General features: G+C 45.6%; 3 protein-coding genes and 1 pseudogene across 5 annotated transcripts in view; all 4 read left to right on the forward strand.

The window, feature by feature from the left end:
- Nucleotides 1-19506, forward strand: part of LOC146647275 (uncharacterized) — a 165442-nt gene that overhangs the window by 686 nt on the left and 145250 nt on the right. For all 3 annotated transcript variants that reach the window (XR_014908376.1, XM_085388000.1, XM_085388001.1), the window contains exons 1-2: nucleotides 1-3469; nucleotides 15238-15416. The exon at nucleotides 1-3469 is cut by the window's left edge. Coding sequence is in view for 2 of the 3 variants with exons in the window: in XM_085388000.1 (XP_085244126.1) it covers nucleotides 15246-15416 (171 nt within the window). In the remaining variant the exon portion in view is untranslated. The remainder of the gene's footprint in view (nucleotides 3470-15237; nucleotides 15417-19506) is intronic.
- On the forward strand, nucleotides 7252-11267 carry LOC146647276 (uncharacterized). Its single transcript, XM_085387999.1, has one exon. It carries the CDS (start codon nucleotides 10240-10242, stop codon nucleotides 11146-11148), a length of 909 nt encoding a protein of 302 aa, XP_085244125.1. The 5' UTR covers nucleotides 7252-10239; the 3' UTR covers nucleotides 11149-11267.
- LOC146647277 (thioredoxin-interacting protein-like) lies at nucleotides 11306-12753 on the forward strand. Its single transcript, XM_085387988.1, has one exon. It carries the CDS (start codon nucleotides 11334-11336, stop codon nucleotides 12405-12407), a length of 1074 nt encoding a protein of 357 aa, XP_085244114.1. The 5' UTR covers nucleotides 11306-11333; the 3' UTR covers nucleotides 12408-12753.
- On the forward strand, nucleotides 13558-15134 carry LOC146647278 (cytosolic arginine sensor for mTORC1 subunit 2 pseudogene; annotated as a pseudogene).

Consider the following 19506-nt stretch of genomic DNA (forward strand, 5'->3'; position numbering starts at 1 on the left):
CTTACCCAAGTACTGGATCTGAAGCCCAAGTAATCCTAATCCCAGCTGAAACCTAAAGCCTAACCCAAAGTCACATCTCCTTTCTAAATTTACTCCCCAAGTCGGGTTGAGTCCTCCCCAAGCAGGGTTGAGAGTGTAGTATTAAAGCCAAGTCGGCATTGTAGTAGCCCAAAATTCGGAAGAGAAAGAGGTCAGATGTAGGCCAAAAGGAAGGGTAAAGGGCAGAGGTCAAGAGAAGGGAAGAAAAGGATGATGAAAAAGGAAAAGTCAAAAGGGGAAAGAGGAGAAGACTGGAAAGGAAGAAAGAAAGAAAAAAGGAAAAATGAGAGCCAAAAAGTCTGGCAGAATTGGAAAAAAGCAAACAGCTAAAAAAAGATATTACAAGAAAGCCAAAGAAAGCCAAGGAGGCGGGATCAGAGGGGAGAGTATAAATAGGAGCCTCAAACCCAGTGCTCTTCAGTATGCCCTCGCCTGAGGAAGAAGAAACAACTTCGAAACGTCGCGACAAGGGCATACTCATTTAATTTTTTCAACTTTACGTTAGTTTGTTATTTTAGTTTGTTATTTTTGGGGGATTTTATTTCATGTTTTAATTCATGTTTTATTGATTTTCCTTAACAACTCAAATTAGAGAGAACTCAAAACAAAATTAAAAACCACACAGAAAACAAATTGGGATTGAAAACACTTTATTGGAAACAAGCCAAAGTAACGGAAAAATTGGGAACCTGCAAAAAAAGAATACCTACCTTTGCAAACCTGTAAAAAAAGAAATATTGGAAACAAGCCAAAGTAACGGAAAAATTGGGAACCTGCAAAAAAAGAATACCTACCTTTGCAAACCTGTAAAAAAAGAAATACTTACCTTTCAAATTAAAAATCAATTATGGAGGTAGAGGGATGTGAGGCTGCGGACCATCGGGGTTGATGGCCCGTGCACGCCCTGTTCCTCCTTCGGGAGGGACAGGTTCTTTTCTTCAACCCTAACCCTCCTTCTACCCTCGTAGGAGGAATCAATTCCCCTACCCTAACCCCTAACCCCTAACCCTAACCCTAAAAGACAAGAAGGAACAAGTGACACAAACAAGAAAAACTGGAAAGGATATAAAGGAAGGGGGTGCCATTAAAGAGAACATAAGAACACAGGACGGGATGTCTAAAATGCAGGGGGTGCCATGTAAAAGAAAGAAAAAAACATAGAGAAAAAAACAAATGAACCAAGGGGTAAAGTTGAAAGACGAAACACAGAGAAAGATAGAAAAAGGGAGAGTCACGTAAAAACTGAGAAACAGAAAAGACAAAGAAAAGAATTAGAAAAAAGAAATGTCTGAAAAAAAAGGGGCGGAGACAGCCCAGTATAAAAGGCCCTGAGTGGCAACAGAAAGACAGAAACAGAAAAGAACACAGAGAGACGTTGGGCCAGCCTGAGGAAGGCTATACCCAGCCGAAACGTCGCGATGGCCCAACGGCAGTGCACTACACCCGCTAAGGGTAATTTTTTGAATAGGGGGCACCGTTCCCAATCCCATTGATGGACCGTGCACCTCAGGCTCCGGCAATAGCCGGGCCTGGTCTTACCTCAACACCCGTCCTACCCCCTGCTGGACCAGCGCGCACCTTTAGCTCTCCCGCCGTGTGCTTCGGTGGGGGATTGGCTTAGGGCCATCAAGATGGAGCGTTACGAAGACAGTTTCCTTCAGGCTGGCTTCAACTCAGTGGACCAGCTGGCCCCAATCACCACACAGGATCTGCTGCACATGGGTGTGACTTTGGCTGGGCATCAGAGGAAAATCCTTTCCAGCATCCAGACAATGACCTTTCAAAACAAGAGCACTGCAACTGTGACCTTCTAGCTGACCTGCCTCTTATTCTGGACATGACACCAGCACACAGGTGCTGCCAAGTACTGAGAGCACTCTGGATCCTCTTTCTGTGAGCCACTTTGAACACGGACTCGTAAAAGGGATTGGCGACTTTATTCGTGACCAGAAAAAATAGGGAGAAAAAACTATGGTGTGAACTGTTGTGCAGAGATTGGCAGGTCTCTGCCACACAGAGGGACCAGGTGATGAAGCTGTGCGGACTGACTGCTTCTTTATTTTTTTGTTCTTTTGTTTGTTTTTTGCAGTTTGTGCTTTTACATCCACCCAAGATTTGGACTCAGTACATGTGGTGAGCAAAGAGGAACAGCGGACCAGAGTTTACACAGTTCTGTATTGTCATGTCATTACAAAAAAACAAAACAAAAAAACCCAAACTGGTTTGTTGTCCCAAAATGTCACTTTGATCTTTCACCAAAGGAGACAAAAAAGACGAGAAGAAATGCCAAGATTTTTAGTTTTCGTATTGTTGTAATTATGAATGGGAACCGCTCTCGATGCCGACTACGTTACTTCAGAGACACCTTTCACATCAAAACGTGAACATTTTAATGTGAGATTTTACATTTTGTTGTTCTTTCTCCCCCATTTGGAAAAAAAGAAAAAGAAAAAAAAGAGGAGAAAAAAAGAAAAAGAAAGAAAGTACTCCGCCGAAACGTCACGTGGGCCCCGAGCTACTTCACCCAAGATATGGGCAATTTTTTGAACACCCGGGCAGGGTCTCCATCTTCCTGCCCCCGTTGATGGACAGTGCACCCAGGACCCTTTAGGGGGGCCTGCTTTACCTCATCCCTAACCCTAACCCCCCTAACCCTCGTGGGGGTGGGAGATGCCCCTGCCTGAGGTCCAAACTCTAACCCTAACCAGGGGGGGTTTGAAACTTAAACCTTAGAAGGAAAAAAGCCCTAGGGGAGCCTGTAAAGGAAGGAAACAAAAACCCTAGAGAAAAAATAAAATAAAAAAATACTTACCTGTAGAAAAATTAAAAAATACTTACCTGCCGCTAAACCTGTATAAAAGGAAAGAGAAAAACACTTAAGAAAAAAACCTGTAAAAGAGAGAAAGGAAATACTTACCTGTCCTAAAAACCTGTATAAAAGGAAAAAGAAAAGCACTTAAAGAAAAAACCTGTAAAGAAAGGGAAAAGAGAAAAAATTAAAACAAAGAAATACTTACTTGTTGCAAACCTGTATAAAAGGAAAAAAGAAAGGTCTTACCTGACAGAGTCACAATTAAGCCGGGCCAGTCTGAAGAAGGCACTACTCCGCCGAAACGTCACGTGGGCCCCGAGCTACTTCACCCAAGATATGGGCAATTTTTTGAACACCCGGGCAGGGTCTCCATCTTCCTGCCCCCATTGATGGACAGTGCACCCAGGACCCTTTAGGGGGGCCTGCTTTACCTCATCCCTAACCCTAACCCTCCTGAGTTCGTTCATTATGAGAAGTGTTTGTAAAATTTGCCACAGACGTCCATGTGATCAACAACAGACACACGTGATTCCCCTTCGTGGTCTAAACCAATCAGAGATAGTCAGGGGCGGGACCTCTGTCCGTGGTCCAGCTGGAAGTGGAGGTGGATATAGACAGGTGAGTAGCTTGAATGAAGCGATATCGATTCATTAAATCCTGAATTGAATGAATATAAATGTGTTTTACCAGAAACGCCAGAATCTCAGGTTAAAGCTCACAAAACTATTTCAACAACAACCAGCAAATGAGAGCAGGAAACGCATTCCACACGAAGACGTAAACAGAGCGGACCGACGCATCAGAATTAGCTTAGTCGGCGTGGGGGCTAATATCATCCTTAATTCCTTCTTACTTTTGCTGTTTTGCTTCCAACACGATAAAACCCACAGTTCACGCACAGCGAGCTGTGCGTGAACTGTGAGAGAAACTTCAAGAAAAGTTTCCCATCTCAAACATGTGTTTTCTGCATTACTCATTCGCTTATTACCCATCAGTCTACCGTTGTTTACAGCGCTGGCGGCCGCTGTCTTTTCTTTCCTTTGTACTTAAATGACGTCGGATAAGAAAGCTTAATTTCTGCTGTTTAATACTGAAGAAATGTAAACTTTTTCAAATTAGGTATAATTGCAGAATATTTTTAAGGTTATCTGCTATAAAATCCATGCCAGGAAAATCTCCTTTATGTTTTTTATTTTATTTTATTCTCAGTTACTTTGACACAACGGCATGTGCTGTGATGGTCACATCTCTGATAAAGTTTAGTGTCAGTACTGATAAATGATCAGAATTATAAGATCTCTCACTTTCTGAGTAAAAATTGCACCAAATCGAATCTGGACCTTGTGAATCGGAATCAAGTGGATTATAGAAATCAGTGATGATACACAGGCCTTGTGAATATCCTAGGACCGACAGAAGTGGATATAACTGACCGTGGGCAATGAGAAAAGATGAAAAGAATGATTGATAACTTTTTTGTCAAGTTAAGGCCTGATCGATCTGAAATTCATAGCCAGTGCTCTGACAGGGAGCCATCAATCTTTGAACGCTGATTTGGGTGCGCCCAACTTTTTTTAATAGTGTGCATAAGAAAAAGCCAGAAGAGGGAGCACCTCTGGTTCAATCCCAGTTGCAAAGCAGCTGACCAGCTTCTGTGTGTGTGTGTGTCTCTCTCTCTCTTTTACACAAAAAACTCATGTCAATGCGCTTGCAAAAACTTTAATATGCAAAGCACAGGACGTCCCAGCTGGTCGCCCTCCGGTGGACCACAGATGCAATTGCAGCAGAGGGAGCCCCTCTTGTTAAATCCCAGTTGCACTGCAGACCTCACAGTGTGTGTGTGTGTGTGTGTGTGTGTGTGTGTGTGTGTGTGTGTGTGTGAGTGTGTGAGAGAGAGAGAGAGAAATTAAAAAGCAATGAAATTCAAATTTTGCACTACAGACCTCACTGTGTGTGTGTGTGTGTGTGTGTGTGTGTGTGTGTGTGTGTGTGTGTGTGTGTGTGTGTGAGACAGACAGACAGACAGACGGAGAGAGGGAGAGAGAGAGAGATTCAAAGCACTGTAATTCAAATGTTGCACTGCAGACCTCAGTGTGTGTGTGTGTGTGTGTGTGTGTGTGTGTGTGACAGAGAGACAGACAGAGAGAGAGAGAGAGACACTTGCTGTGGATTTAAAAATTTAAAAAAACACACAGAAAACCCAAAGAGAAAAAGAGGCACAGAAGTCGATTTGTACCGCGTTGAGTTGCAAAGCAGCTGACCAGCTTGTGTGTGTGTGTGTGTGTGTGTGTGTGTGTGTGTGTGTCTCTTTTACACAAAAAATACATGTGAGTGCACTTGCAACAACTTTTAATATGCAATGTACAGGACTTGCCAGCTAGGCGCCATCCTGTGGACCAAACATGCAATTGAAAGATGTTATTTTCGCCGGTATAACTCCTTCAGACACTTTGTACCGCATTGAGCCAGCAGAGGGAGCACCTCTTGTTCAATCCCAGTGGCACAGCAGCTGTACTACTCATTAACGGTGCTGTTTTTGACCATCCTTTGATGACACATTTGTGCTTGACAAAAACAGGAGCTGCCTCCTTATATTTGAGGTGACAACAACTGAGTTTGTACATGGCAAGGGGAATAACAGCAGAGGTAAAGACAGTGAAGATGTGATTGGGAGAAGGAAGCCAAGATTTAGTTGGAAGACAAGGTTACATTCTACATACTGTTGCTCAACTTTCTACTCTTACTATCTTTTTTGTTTGTTTTTAGTAGACTGCTCTTGTATTTTTATGCATCAGTTATGAGGTATAGAAAACTTTGAAGAACAAAAGAGCACGAGCACACAGGCTTGTATTGTTTTTGTTTTGTATTGGCACGGCAGTTTAAAAAAAAAAAAAGAAAAAAGGAAAAAAAAGAAAAAGATCCATCTGCGTATCTAATTAATGCTTTTTCAAATTAAGACATTTTGTTTTGTTTTTTCCTTTTTCTCAGTACTTGCCTGAACTGCATGGTGGTAAGAAGTAGTTTTTGGAGGAGTAAAGAAGGTTGTTGTTGGGCTGGTTAGCTTTGTCTGTCTTTGGAATTTTCTTACAGGACACCCAAGCATAACTGTAACATTTGGGGGCTTCGTCCGGTGGTCGAGAGAGGGAGTGTGGAGCAGGGAAATTATTTTACTGCTATTGTTAAATAATTGTCATCATTACCATTGCATTAATAATATAATCTGGAGTTTATATTGCATTCAGGGGTTAAACAGTGTCTCTTTCAGAAAGACTGAGTTGCAGGCTGACAGGAAGTTGTATGCAGAAGTGAAAGCAGGAAGTTATTTTGAGCAGCAGGCTAAGACGAGGCTTTAACAATGTAACAGATAGCTTTAAGAAGGCTTTAAGGTTTTATGCACACAGGTATTAAATTAACTTTGTATTCCAGGTGCAGTTATAACTATTTTATACATATTGCATATCTGTGCTTATTTGAGTTGATGTTCAGGTTCTTTAAAGGTCTTAAGCTTCAACTAGTGAGAGTGTCTAGATGATCCATGCTGAGGGAAAACTAGAACATAGAAGGAATTGCAATACATGCTTACAAAACACTTATATATCAGATCATTTTATATTAAGGTTTTAGTAGAGGTTCTTGGTTAAAACATTTATTTAGTAGAAGACATACACATAGTCTCAGTGAGCTTCTGGTCTGGTAAAAGGTCAGAAGTGCAACAGGTGAATTGAGAAAGAGCATTTGAGGACGAGACACAGATAGTAGGTGAAGAGGTGACACAAAGAGCATGTGAGGTCGTGACACACACACACATGAGTTAAATTTATTTAGAGGAGAGATTACTCATGTCTGGTTGTAACTGCAAAAGTGTCTCGGTAAAAGAGGAACCGTTCCTTGTTGTCTCGGCAAGAAAGAGGAACAAGACAAGAACTGAAAGGTAGACAGGAAGGGCTAGCCATGAAAATAGAAGATGATTTTCTGGGTGAAAAGTCATGATGGTGTTGATCTGATCTATGTATAAAATGTACCGGTGACGCATGAAGGGGCGTCAGTAAACAAACCCTGATGCTATAAAATATCTGTTCATGCTTTGATTAAGTCGAGGACTACTGGCTGTCTGCGTACAGAGTGTCTTCCCACACGTGTGTTCATTAAAATCATTGTTGGACCAAGATCCTCTGGACCATGGGTGGTGTGTACTCTCTTTCCTCAATTTTGAACCTTAACATTCTAGGCGCCATCCTGTGGACCAAACATGCAATTGAAAGATGTTATTTTCGCCGGTATAACTCCTTCAGACACTTTGTACCGCATTGAGCCAGCAGAGGGAGCACCTCTTGTTCAATCCCAGTGGCACAGCAGCTGCTCTGCTTCTGTGTGTGTGTGTGTGTGTGTGTGTGTGTGTGTGTGACAGAGAGACAGACAGAGAGAGAGAGAGAGAGAGAGACACTTGCTGTGTATTTAAAAAACAAGCGCTCAAACAAACCAAAGAGAACGACAGAGGCAGAAAGACACTGTTTTTTTTGTGGTAACCCATGAGGTCTTGCTATCGAATTGTACAGTGCATCCTGAAGCAAGGCCGAGCAGATGACATAGTGCTCCACAGGCCTGCTTCTGGTGCCTGCTCCTGTACCAACCTGCTGCAGAAACAGAAAAAGACAAGAAGTCACGTAAGATAAAACAAAGAAAATAATGTAAATACACACGGAAAGGATTTAAAGGAAGGGGGTGCCATAAAAAGATAAAGAGACAATCCTAATAAATGTATCTGACTCCAGCAATTTGCACTAAAATTTCTAGAAAGCTGGTTTTCTTTCTCCTGCTCGCCTTGTCTGAATATGGAGTAAACACAGAAAGACAAGAAAAAACAAGGGGAAAACAAAGAGAAAAATAGTAAGAAAACTAAAGATATGAAAGACAAGAAGTCACGTAAAATAGAAAGAAAAGCAGAAAAAGAAAAAGACAAGAAGTCAGAAAAAGAAAAGGACAAGCAGTCAACTTAAAAAAGCCCAAGTGGGAGGAGCTAACAAGAGTATAAAAGGCCAAGAGAGGCAAACAGAAAACAGAGAGACAAAGACAAGACACACTGGGTCGGCCTGAAGAAGGCAAAAACATGCCGAAACGTCGCGAACGGCCCAGTGAATGCTAAATGTGCACTAAAACCCTAGATATGGGCAATTTTTTGAACCAGGGCAGGGACACCACCACCCGGCCCCATCGATGGCCCGTGCACCTCAGGCTACCAGCTTGCTGGTGGCCTGATTCTTTTCTTAACACCTAACCAGCCAGTGCCTCGTGGGGTTGGGGGTGCCCCTGCCCTCTATCTTACCCTAACCCTAACCACAGGGGGGTCCCTAACACAAAAAACGAAGACAAGAAGTCACGTAAGAAAGAAAAACAAGTAGAAAAAGAAAAAGACAAGAAGTCACGTACAAGAAAGAAAGATAAGCAGAAAAAGCAAAAGACAAGAAGTCACGTACAAGAGAGAAAGACAAGTAGTCAGAAAAAGAAAAAGACAAGAAGTCACGTACAAGAAAGAAAGATAAACAGAAACAGAAAAAGACAAGAAGTCACGTAAGATAAAACAAAGAAAATAATGTAAATACACACGGAAAGGATTTAAAGGAAGGGGGTGCCATAAACAAAAGTACAGTGAACAAAGGACGGGATGTCAAAAAAGACAGGGGGTGCCATAAAAAGATAAAGAGACAATCCTAATAAATGTATCTGACTCCAGCAATTTGCACTAAAATTTCTAGAAAGCTGGTTTTCTTTCTCCTGCTCGCCTTGTCTGAATATGGAGTAAACACAGAAAGACAAGAAAAAACAAGGGGAAAACAAAGAGAAAAATAGTAAGAAAACTAAAGATATGAAAGACAAGAAGTCACGTAAAATAGAAAGAAAAGCAGAAAAAGAAAAAGACAAGAAGTCAACTTAAAAAAGCCCAAGTGGGAGGAGCTAACAAGAGTATAAAAGGCCAAGAGAGGCAAACAGAAAACAGAGAGACAAAGACAAGACACACTGGGTCGGCCTGAAGAAGGCAAAAACATGCCGAAACGTCGCGAACGGCCCAGTGAATGCTAAATGTGCACTAAAACCCTAGATATGGGCAATTTTTTGAACCAGGGCAGGGACACCACCACCCGGCCCCATTGATGGCCCGTGCACCTCAGGCTACCAGCTTGCTGGTGGCCTGATTCTTTTCTTAACACCTAACCCCATCATCAACAAAACAATAAAAAGTTGTCACAAAACCAGAGCTACAGCAGAAGCAAGAAGTCTTCCTTCAAAGTGCCTCGCTTATTTTTTTTTTTTTTTTTGAGACGTGAAATTCCAAGACCCCTAACCCCCGAGAGGACGCCCCGCATGGGTTTTGGGTCTGATAAATGCACGCATACCCGGAGGGTCAGCGCTCATTTGCATGTATTAGCTCTAGAATTGCCACAGTTATCCAAGTAACGGATGAGCGATCAAAGGAACCATAACTGATTTAATGAGCCATTCGCAGTTTCACTGTACCGGCCGCGTGTACTTAGACCTGCATGGCTTAATCTTTGAGACAAGCATATGCTACTGGCAGGATCAACCAGGTAGCCCCTCAGGCGGCGGCAGCGGCGCGCACGCACGCGCTCGCTCGGGGCTACTGAGCCCTGTCGACCAGGGCGAGGCTTTCCGGACGCACGTGTGGACCGGGGCGAGGGTTCGAGAAACCGTGTTTGCCGGACGGGGCCCCGTCGCCCTCGCGGGGTGGGCAAACTCTGGGTTTGCCTACCCACTCTGCGACGAGGCCCGCCGTGGTATGACCACCGGGACAGACCGGGCGTCTCGGTCTCGCTACCGAGCGATCGCGTCTGGCGGGGGGGGGGAAGCGTGGGGAGGACAGGGCGGGGTCCGAGAACCACCACCCCCTTCGACCTTCGCGCTGTAACCCCCGGCCAGCGCTAGAGGCGAGCCTGCGGGCCGGAGGAGCTGACCGCCCGAAGGCGCCGGCGAAGGTGCCGGGCCCGGCGGCAGCCCTCTGATGGCAGGCCACGTTTGCCAGTCGATCGGGGTGGGAGGGCACAACCCTAGAAAAAAACTTACCTGTTAAAATAAAGCCTGTATAAAGGAAAGAAAAAACTTACCTGTTAAAATAAAGCCTGTATAAAGGAAAGAAACAAAAAGGAAAACACTTATTCACCTGGGCTCGACTGAAGAAGGCACTTCTATGCCGAAACGTCTCGCGATAGCCCATTAGCTCTCAAACCCAAGACATGGGTAATTTTTGGAACCGCCGGGCAGGGTCTCCACCTCCCGGCCCCCATTGATGGACAGTGCAGTCAGGCCCTTGGTGGCCTGTTATCACCTAAACCCTAACCCCCTAACCAGACCCCCCTCCCCTCCGGCGGCCGGACATGCTGAAGTGTATCCCCCTGTGGCGCTGCAACCGCCACGTCGAGTCGGTGGACAAGCGGCATTGCAACTTGCAGACGGTTCCTGATGAAATATTTCGATACAGCCGCAGTTTGGAGGAGCTTCTCCTTGATGCCAATCAACTCAAAGAGCTACCAAAGCCTTTGTTCAGACTACTGAACCTCCGGAAACTTGGCCTGAGCGACAATGAGATCCAGAGACTCCCGCCTGAGGTGGCTAACTTCATGCAACTGGTGGAATTGGACATCTCCAGGAACGATATTTCTGAGATCCCAGAGAGCATTAAGTTTTGCAGGGCCTTGGAGATTGCAGACTTCAGTGGAAACCCCCTCTCCAGATTGCCGGATGGTTTCACTGAACTCCGAGCGCTCGCTCACCTGGCCCTCAATGATGTGTCATTACAGATGTTGCCCAATGACATTGGAAATTTGGCCAACCTGGTGACGTTGGAGCTCAGGGAGAACCTGTTGAAGTCTCTGCCCACGTCGCTCTCTTTCCTGGTGAAACTGGAACAGCTGGACCTGGGCAGCAATGAACTGGAAGTTTTGCCGGATACCCTCGGCGCTCTCCCCAACCTAAGGGAGCTGTGGCTGGACCGTAACCAATTGTCCTCATTACCACCAGAGCTGGGAAACCTTCGTAGGTTGGTGTGTCTGGATGTGTCGGAGAATCGTCTGGAGGAGCTCCCGTCAGAGCTGAATGGCCTCCTGGCTCTCACAGACCTGCTGCTCACACAGAACCTGCTGGAGGTCGTCCCGGACAGCATAGGGTCTCTGAAACAGCTGTCCATCCTGAAGGTGGACCAGAACAGACTGACCCATCTGACTGATTCAATAGGCGAGTGTGAAAACCTCACAGAACTTGTCCTGACGGAGATAAGAAAGATCTAACCCAAGACATGGGTAATTTTTGGACCCGCTGGGCAGGGTCTCCACCTCCCGGCCCCCATTGATGGACAGTGCACTCAGGCCCCTGGTGGCCTGCTATCACCATAATCCTAACCCAGGAGGGAAGGACCGCGCATTCCTCGGTCCCCCCCAGGGGGGACGGGGCCGTAACCAACGCCCTAACCCTAATGATGCGGGTGTCCGCGCTGAAGCTTCTGGGTCTGGGCTGCGCCAAGGTGGAGTACGCTAAAGGCAAGCAGCGGTGCCGACAGGAGGCCGAGTACCTCAGACATGAAACGGTCCTGCGGCTGCAAGACCAGCCCACAGACTCTGACGGCTCTGTGGTGTTGAGACCTGGCAACAAGTACGAGTACACGTTTGGATTCGAGCTCCCTCAGCAAGGGCAACTGGTGTCGTCATACAAGGGGAAGTTCGGCTACGTCCAGTACTGTGTCAAAGCCCTGATGGAGAGGCCGCAGCAGCCCGTGCTAGAGTGCAAGAAATGTTTCGAGGTGGAGGAGCCACTGGATGTCAACACCCCAGACCTGCTGTCTCCAGCAGGTGGCATGAAGGAGAAGAAAGTCACCTGCATGTTCATCCCTGACGGTCAGGTGTCATTGAATGCAAAAATTGACCGGCGTGGATTCTGTGAAGGCGAAGAGATCTGCATCAATGCGAAGTTTGAGAACACCTGCTCCCGCATTGTTGTGCCCAAGGCTGCCATCATAGCCAAACACACCTACCAGGCAAACGGCCGCACCAAGATCCTACGCCAGAAGCTGTCCTCGGTGCGTGGTAACCACATCATCTCTGGGATGTGCGACGCCTGGCAGGGAAAAACTATCAGGGTACCGAAGATCAAACCATCCATGCTGGGCTGCAACATCATCCGCGTGGAGTACGCTCTGATGATTTACGTACACATTCCTGGTAGTGACAAGCTGATCCTGGAGTTGCCTTTGGTCATTGGGACTGCCGGTCTGGGCAGCCGCAGCAACAGTGTGAGCAGCCAGGACAGTTCAGCCAGCACTGCCTCCCAGAGCTGGGTGTCTCTCAGGATGCCTTCTGAACCTCCGAGCTACTGCGACGTGACCCGGGACTGCCGCCTAGACCAGCCTCTCACACCTCTCCTTGATGACTTTGACGGCGATGACAGTCCCATCTTTATGAACGCACCAGCCTTCCAGTACCCAGCGCCGCCAGCCTACAGTGAGGCGGAGGAGGAGTTCAACGGCAATGCTCGCATGCTGCCGGTCGGCTGAAGTCCACCAGTGGGAACCGTGGAACTGTGGTCCACCTGTTAAGGACCAAACTTGAAAACAGGCAGAAGGTCTGAACTCCAGAGGAGGTTGGATGGAGAAGTAAAGGCACGAGTGTGGAGGTGGACTGAAATGTTGGTCGTTTGTTATGTCAGCTGCCTTCAACCTGCTTCATCGCTTATGAGTCTTCCTGCTCGTGCTCCTCAGACCAGAGATGTTGAGGCCCGATGGCACAGTGATATGCTGCATTTCTGAATAAGCTGCCCTTTCCAGAGACTCTCCATTTACAGCCACTATGACTTTGTTACTGGGCCGAGCACTGGCCTGCTGTGGCACCGTGGCTTTTTCTCATTGCACTCCAAGACTGTATTTTTACAGGACTACTCAAAAGGAAACATCCTTTTACCAGTCCACTCAGTTTGCATCGCTGTTACGAAATTGTTGGGAACACTGTTGCTTTTCAGAATCACAGCATGTAAATTTCTTCCTTAAATGTCAGTAGTGTTACCAGTGTTTGAAAAAAGTCCTTTATTCCTATATTGTTGCTTTTGACTCTCCTACTGCCCAGAAGACTCTGTTCAACTGAACAATGTTTTTGATGTGGAGATATGCAACTTCCACCAGTCACCACAGCTTGGTGACTGGTGCTAATTACTGCGAGTGCCGTCCATACCACACGCTCTCGATGGAACGCACTTTATCTGAGGATCCTTGTATCTGATCTGCAGTTGTCCCAGGCAACATTTCATTTAAGAGTTCCACTTCTGTGAATTCACAACTTCTGTTCTTTCAGGGCGCAGGGAAATCACTGTTAATGACTCATTTGTGAGAAAATATGTTTGTAATACGCTCTTGATACGTGCAGATGTTTTTGTATGAAAGCCGAGGGGAGAATATAAAAGGCGGAGCTCACACAGGAGCTCATTTTCCACTCGGCACTCGATGAGAGCACATCTCTGCCAGTCCAACTGTTGCCAGCTAACCTAGCTTACAGTTTTCTGTGTGCCACACCTGAAGAAGACCGTGTACGGTCGAAACGTTGTGTTTTTTGTGTTTATTTTTAAATAAAGTTTTTTTTGGCACACCTTCTTTTGTTGTTTACTGTTTTTACGTGACTTTTTCCTTTCCACATTTTGGAAAGCGTTTTTTGTTCACATTAAAATTAAATAAATATTTTTTGAAGCACATTTAATTTTTTTTGGAAAAAAGAAAAGAAGAAAAAAATTCTGGACGCCATGGACGACGGCTGGACGGTGGTATGCTATGGCCGCCGCCGCCAACGTGACCGCCAAGTCTTCTGGGACGGGTACGGAGGGCCGCAGGGAGGGATGGACCGTGCACGCTCCTTTTCCTTTCGGAGAAGGGATTATCTTCCCCACCCTAACCCATTTTAGTCCTTCCTCAAATGAGAAGACGTAAAAGATGGAGCTTCATATTTTAGAGCACAGCTTGAAAGTGGCGAGTATAGAGAAAGAAGGGATCCAGATTTGCACTCACGGATTAATAAAACTCGCCTTCCTGGCCTCCAAAACAAGATGCAAGTTTTTCAGTTTGACAGAGACTCCAGAGGACTATACCATCATCGTCGACGAGGAAGGATTTAAAGAGCTGCCCCAGTCGGAGCACATCAGCGTTGCCGACGCCACGTGGGTGGCCCTTAACGTGGTGTCAGGAGGTAGCAACACATCCACTTCACAACCCATAGGAGTCACCAAAATCGCTAAATCAGTCATCGCACCACTGGCCGACCACAACATTTCTGTTTTCATGCTGTCGACGTATCAGACGGACTTCATCCTGGTTCGAGAGCGAGACCTCCCGATGGTCATGCACACTCTGTCTTCCGAATTCACTTTGTTTCGAGTGGTCAACGGGGAGACTGTTGCTGCTCACAATCTGGGGGTGACCAATGGCTTTGTGAAACCAAAACTAGTGCCCCGTCCTATCATTCACCCCTTATCCAGTCATAAGAAACAGAAAACGTACAAGTTGTGAAATAAGAAAAAGAAAAACGTACAAGTTGAGAAATGGAAGAAACACGTAAAAGCCGTAGAACTGGAAAGGACAAATGAGAAGGGGGTGCCAGAGAGGAAAAATACAGGACGGGATGTCAATAAAGCAGGGGGTGCCATTTAAAAATTAAAAATATAAACAGAATGAAAAAGTTAAAGAAAGAATAAGAAAAAGAAAACGTACAAGTTGAGAAATAGAAGAAAGTTAAAGAACAAACAGAGAAACAGAAATATAAAGAAAAGAAAGAAAACAGAAAGCCCAAAGTGGGTGGAGACAGAGAGTATATAAAAGCCGAGACAGGCAAGAAACAGAAACAGAAGACACGTTGGGCCAGCTTGAAAAAGGCACAAATACGCCGAAACGTCGCGAAGGCCCAACGATGCGCATTGGCCAATTATCACCCTATATGGGCAATTTTTTGAACGGGGGACGTCTGCCCACTTCATTCGTCGTGAGCGTGCCTCCAAGGGGGTCCAGCGGCTGCTGGGTCCCCTTTCTCTTTCCTCATCCCTAACCAACCCTAATCATACCTGCATTTGTCCACTGGAGGGAGACAAAAACACCAAGCTCTGAGATTCAAATTTTGAACTGCAGACCTCACAGTGTCTGTGTGTGTGTGTGTGTGTGTGTGTGTGTGTGTGTGTGTGCGCTTTGGTGTGTGTGTGTGTGTGTGTGTGTGTGTGACAGAGAGAGAGAGAGAGTGACACTTGCTGTGTATTTAAGAAACAAACGCTCAAAGAAACCAAACAGAATGACACAGGCAGAAAGACACTGTTTTATTTGTGGTAACCAATGATGCATTTCTTCTCCCCTTGTACAGGGCCTTTTATGACAGGAACAGGAACCACAGAGCGTCAGCGGCAGACATCCAAGCTGCACAGGGCACACGCAGCACCAGGCAGAATTAATGACGTCCCTGATCCACAGCTCAAGCCCAGCCACCCGCTGCCTCCTCGCCGCCTCCTCCCGGGACCTTCAAGGACCACCCACCAGCCACTGGTACGCATTCCAATCTTACACAATGGCCCCAGCATCACAGGGCATCTCCTGACATTAAAATCTATCCTGATTTCTGTTGTTTTTCCCTCATCTCTGAGCCGCTGAGTGTGAGTGTGAGTGTGTGTGTGTGTGTGTGTGTGTGTGTCTCTCTCTCTTTTACACAAAAAACACATGTCAGTTGTTAAGGAAAATGTTATAAAACACTTCTTCAGTAAAGACTCAGAGAAGAGAAACACACAGAACTTCTTGCTAGCAAGGGCAGCCTCCACTCTAAGAGACTCCAGTGAGAGAACTGCCCCGGTCTTTATTTTATACTCCATTGAGCGTATATGTGTGTGTGTGTGTGTGTGTGTGTGTGTGTGGCGTCAGAGTGTGGCCCCATAAACAACTTCCCTTAACCTGCTGGTCTGGAGAGTCCAACAGTTCATCTATATGTAAAGAAGCACTTAAACTAAAACAGACATAGCTACGTTAATCCTACCGTAAAGCAATAAGACAAGGTACGAGCTCTCATGCTCCCAGGACGTGGGGGTGCATTCCTGGGGTGCACACATCCTGTCACTACACAATTAATTATATGCTTCTAAGTATACATGGTTAAACATTTCCTAATACAAATAACTACAAACAGCATCCTACCATAAGCAAACTTATATCACTAAAAGATTATACTGACTACTAAATACAATTTTCCATTGACATCAGTGCACTTGCAACAACTTTAATATGGAATGTACAGGACTTGCCAGCTAGGCGCCCTCCTGTGGACGACAGGTGCAATTGATTGTCAAAAGCAGATAACTAACACCTTCTGACACTTTGTACCGCATTGAGCCAGCAGAGGGAGCCCCCCTGGTTCAATCCCAGTTGCACAGCAGTTGTGACCAGCTTCTGTCTGTCTGTGTGTGTGTGTGTGTGTGTGTGTGTGTGTGTGTGTGTGTGTGTGTGTGTGTGTGTGTTGACAGAGAGAGAGAGAGACAGAGAGAGAGAGAGGGAGAGATACAAAGGAATGTAATTCAAATTTTGCACTTCAGACCTTACAGTGTGTGTGTGTGTGTGTGTGTGTGTGTGTGTTGACAGAGAGAGAGAGAGAGAGAGAGAGAGAGAGAGAGGGAGAGATACAAAGGAATGTAATTCAAATTTTGCACTTCAGACCTTACAGTGTGAGTGTGTGTGTGTGTGTGTGTGTGTCTCTCTCTTTTACACAAAAAATGCACTTGCAACAACTTTAATATGGAATGTACAGGACTTCCCAGCTAGGCGCCCTCCTGTGGACGACAGGTGCAATCCCAGTTGCACAGCACTTGACCAGCTTCTGTGTGTGTGTGTGTGTGTGTGTGTGTGTGTGTGTGTGACAGACAGACAGACAGACAGAGAGGGAGATTCAAAGCATCAGGACCAGCAGATGACATAGTGCTCCAAAGGCCTGGTTCTGCTGCCTCCTCCTCTACCCACCTGCTGCAGAGGCTTCTGTGAAGGGAAACTGCTACATGTTATGTCACCAATCCCTGCCATGCTGCGTGTCTAACGACCCGGCAGGGCCTGCTGAGTACAGTGGTGGTGGACCCAGGCCCTCTGCACCTTCCTTTCTCCGATTGGGACCGTTTTGTCCCATCCTTTTTGGTCCGATTCGCCATATCTCCAGAACCGAAGAAGCCATCGGCGTGGCCTCTTCGCCACAGCGTCCGGCACCCACCAAAACCCCCACCTAGACACCAACCTAACCCCTAATTATTGCTAGTTATTTTAATTTTTACCTGTCGTCTTGTGTTCCAGTCGGTCGCAGCAGCAGTGTGTTACCAGTCGCCAATACTCTCCTCTTTAGTTTGAGAAGTCTCCTTTTGTATTAACTATGCTTTTCCAAAAACGTCTATCTTTGTGTACACGTTGAATGAATGTTAATGGGAGACCAGTTCTTTGGGGGGTTTTTTGGGGGGGTTTTTTGTGGACAATCCTTGTCAGTGTTGGAGGAGGACTGTGAAGGACGACCGTTTTGCTCTCCCTGACATTTCGTATTAATGCTGGTCAAGAACAAAAATGAGAATGACACTGCTGGAAGTTATCACATCACTATAGTTTCTTTTAATAAGCACTTTTTAAAACTTTATATATTTATAATGCAAGGTAGCTAATGAGTAGACATACTGAGTTTGTGGGTCTCGTCTTTATGACATGTTTAAAAAAAAAAAAAGAGAGAGAGAAAAAGATTTGACTGTTTGTCCTCAAACTTTCAGACTCTGCTTTTGTTTCCCCAGCCCCGATTTCTGAGTGAAGGTACGCGTTTCAGGATATTTCATTGAAATATTGCTCTAATATTTTCAGTTTAGTTCTGGCACAAGGCACACAACACAGACACACTGAGCTCGGCCTGAAGAAGGCGAAGGAACGCCAAAACGTCGCGAAGAGCTCAGTAGATGCGCGTAAACCCAAGATGGGCAATTTTTTGAACTGGGGCAGGGGTACCACCATCCTGTCCCACGGTGGAGAGTGCATCTCAAGGAACCGGCGATTGCTGGTTCCCTGATCTTTTTTCAACACCCTAACCCTTTACCACAGACGTGGAGTCAGGACCCGCTGTTCACTTTCAGTCAGTACACTGAAAATGAGTTTCATCAGACTAACCACAAATGTACGACAGTCAAGAACTTCTGCAGCTCTGAGCCAAGTTTCCTAAACACTCTGCAGTATGAGGAGGACGAGTTCTTTAGAAAACTGATAGCTGCAGAAGGACAAACCTCAACTCAAAAATCTTTAAAACGCCTTCATTCTTCTCATATGATTAATGAGAAGGAAAACGGGACACCACTGTCTTATAATTCCCCAGGAACAAACTCCTCTTTCTCTCATTTCAGACCTGTTTCAAATCATAAGCAGACACAACCAAAAACCGGCTCACCTAATCAAACCAAATCCTAACTTTAAGCCACTATCCAGTCCTGTCCCCCTTCTCTCCTCATACCGGTACCCACAGTTCAGACCCCACCTCAGGCCCCTTACTGCCTGAGGAGGGGTCTGAAGTATTTTCCAGCCTTATAAAGAAAGGGAAGACTGAAGTGGCAGACTGTCATGCAAAAAGCGAGCATCTCCTCCTTGCACTGCTTACAGTCAAATGACAAAATATGTGAACTCTTTTTAAACAGGAAAAAGGAAGAAATTGTACACCAGAGGGGGCAAGAAGGAGAAAACTTGAATATAAACTCAAAAGAAAAACCGCTGTTCCTTCCCTCCCCCAGAAGGCAGTAGAATATCATCATGTTAAATGCCACTTTTGGGGGGGGGGGGTAAAATTACTTGACAAATATGTTTCTCTTTTTTGTTATTTCGTCCCTCTTTGTTACAGCTACAGGAGGACAATAAACAGAAGAAGGAGAGCGGCACCAAAGAGGCGAAAAAACGAAAGAGCGCACCACCTCCTGACACCACATCCACAAAGAAGTCCAAATGTACCTCCAGTGCTGAGGGGGACGACAAGGAGGTTTTTCTCCTCCCTGTTCGTGGGCGTGAGCGTTACGAGATGTTGAAGAAGATCAATGACGGTTTGGAGCTGCTTGACAAGGACAGCAAAAGCAAGTCAAAGGTCTCAGTGAAGCATGAGGTTCCCGTGCCCTCCAGTGGAAAGAGGCTGCTCCAGAGAGGAGAGAGGAGTGACAGCGACTAAGATGCCCATCACCTCAATTTCGAAAACAAATGTCACCTTTTTGTCTAAGCCTTTAGGATTATTTCAGGTTTTAAATGCCCATTTAAAAACCAAAATGCCATCCTGCCTCAGTTAAAACGGTTCCTGAAACTGTACTGCCTGATTAGTCACTGCACTGACATACTGTTGTGTTCAGTTATGTTTTTCTTTTCTTTTTAAAAAAAACAAAAAAAACAACAACCCTATGTTCCTAATTGGGTTAGAGCCGTTCAGCATGGTTTGAGTGAGATTAAGAATGATCCTTGTCATAACGAGTCACTGCCGTTTATTTAAATAAAGTTCAAAGCTAGGCTTGCAAAACTTGAATGGAATTTGCCTCTGATGTTGCTGTATTACTGTGCTACAGTCCTGTCGCACCATGTCATTTTTAAAAAAAGAAATGTATATATTTTG

Source organism: Rhamphochromis longiceps, linkage group LG18, assembly GCF_057381845.1.
Source record: "Rhamphochromis longiceps isolate RC_006_pf linkage group LG18, R_longiceps_female_GT1.1, whole genome shotgun sequence".
Classification (NCBI taxonomy): domain Eukaryota; kingdom Metazoa; phylum Chordata; class Actinopteri; order Cichliformes; family Cichlidae; genus Rhamphochromis; species Rhamphochromis longiceps.

Coding starts and splice junctions, on each gene's coding strand:
- LOC146647276 (XM_085387999.1), top strand. CDS start 10,240: ATGCTGAAGTGTATCCCCCTGTGGCGCTGCAACCGCCACGTCGAGTCG.
- LOC146647277 (XM_085387988.1), top strand. CDS start 11,334: ATGATGCGGGTGTCCGCGCTGAAGCTTCTGGGTCTGGGCTGCGCCAAG.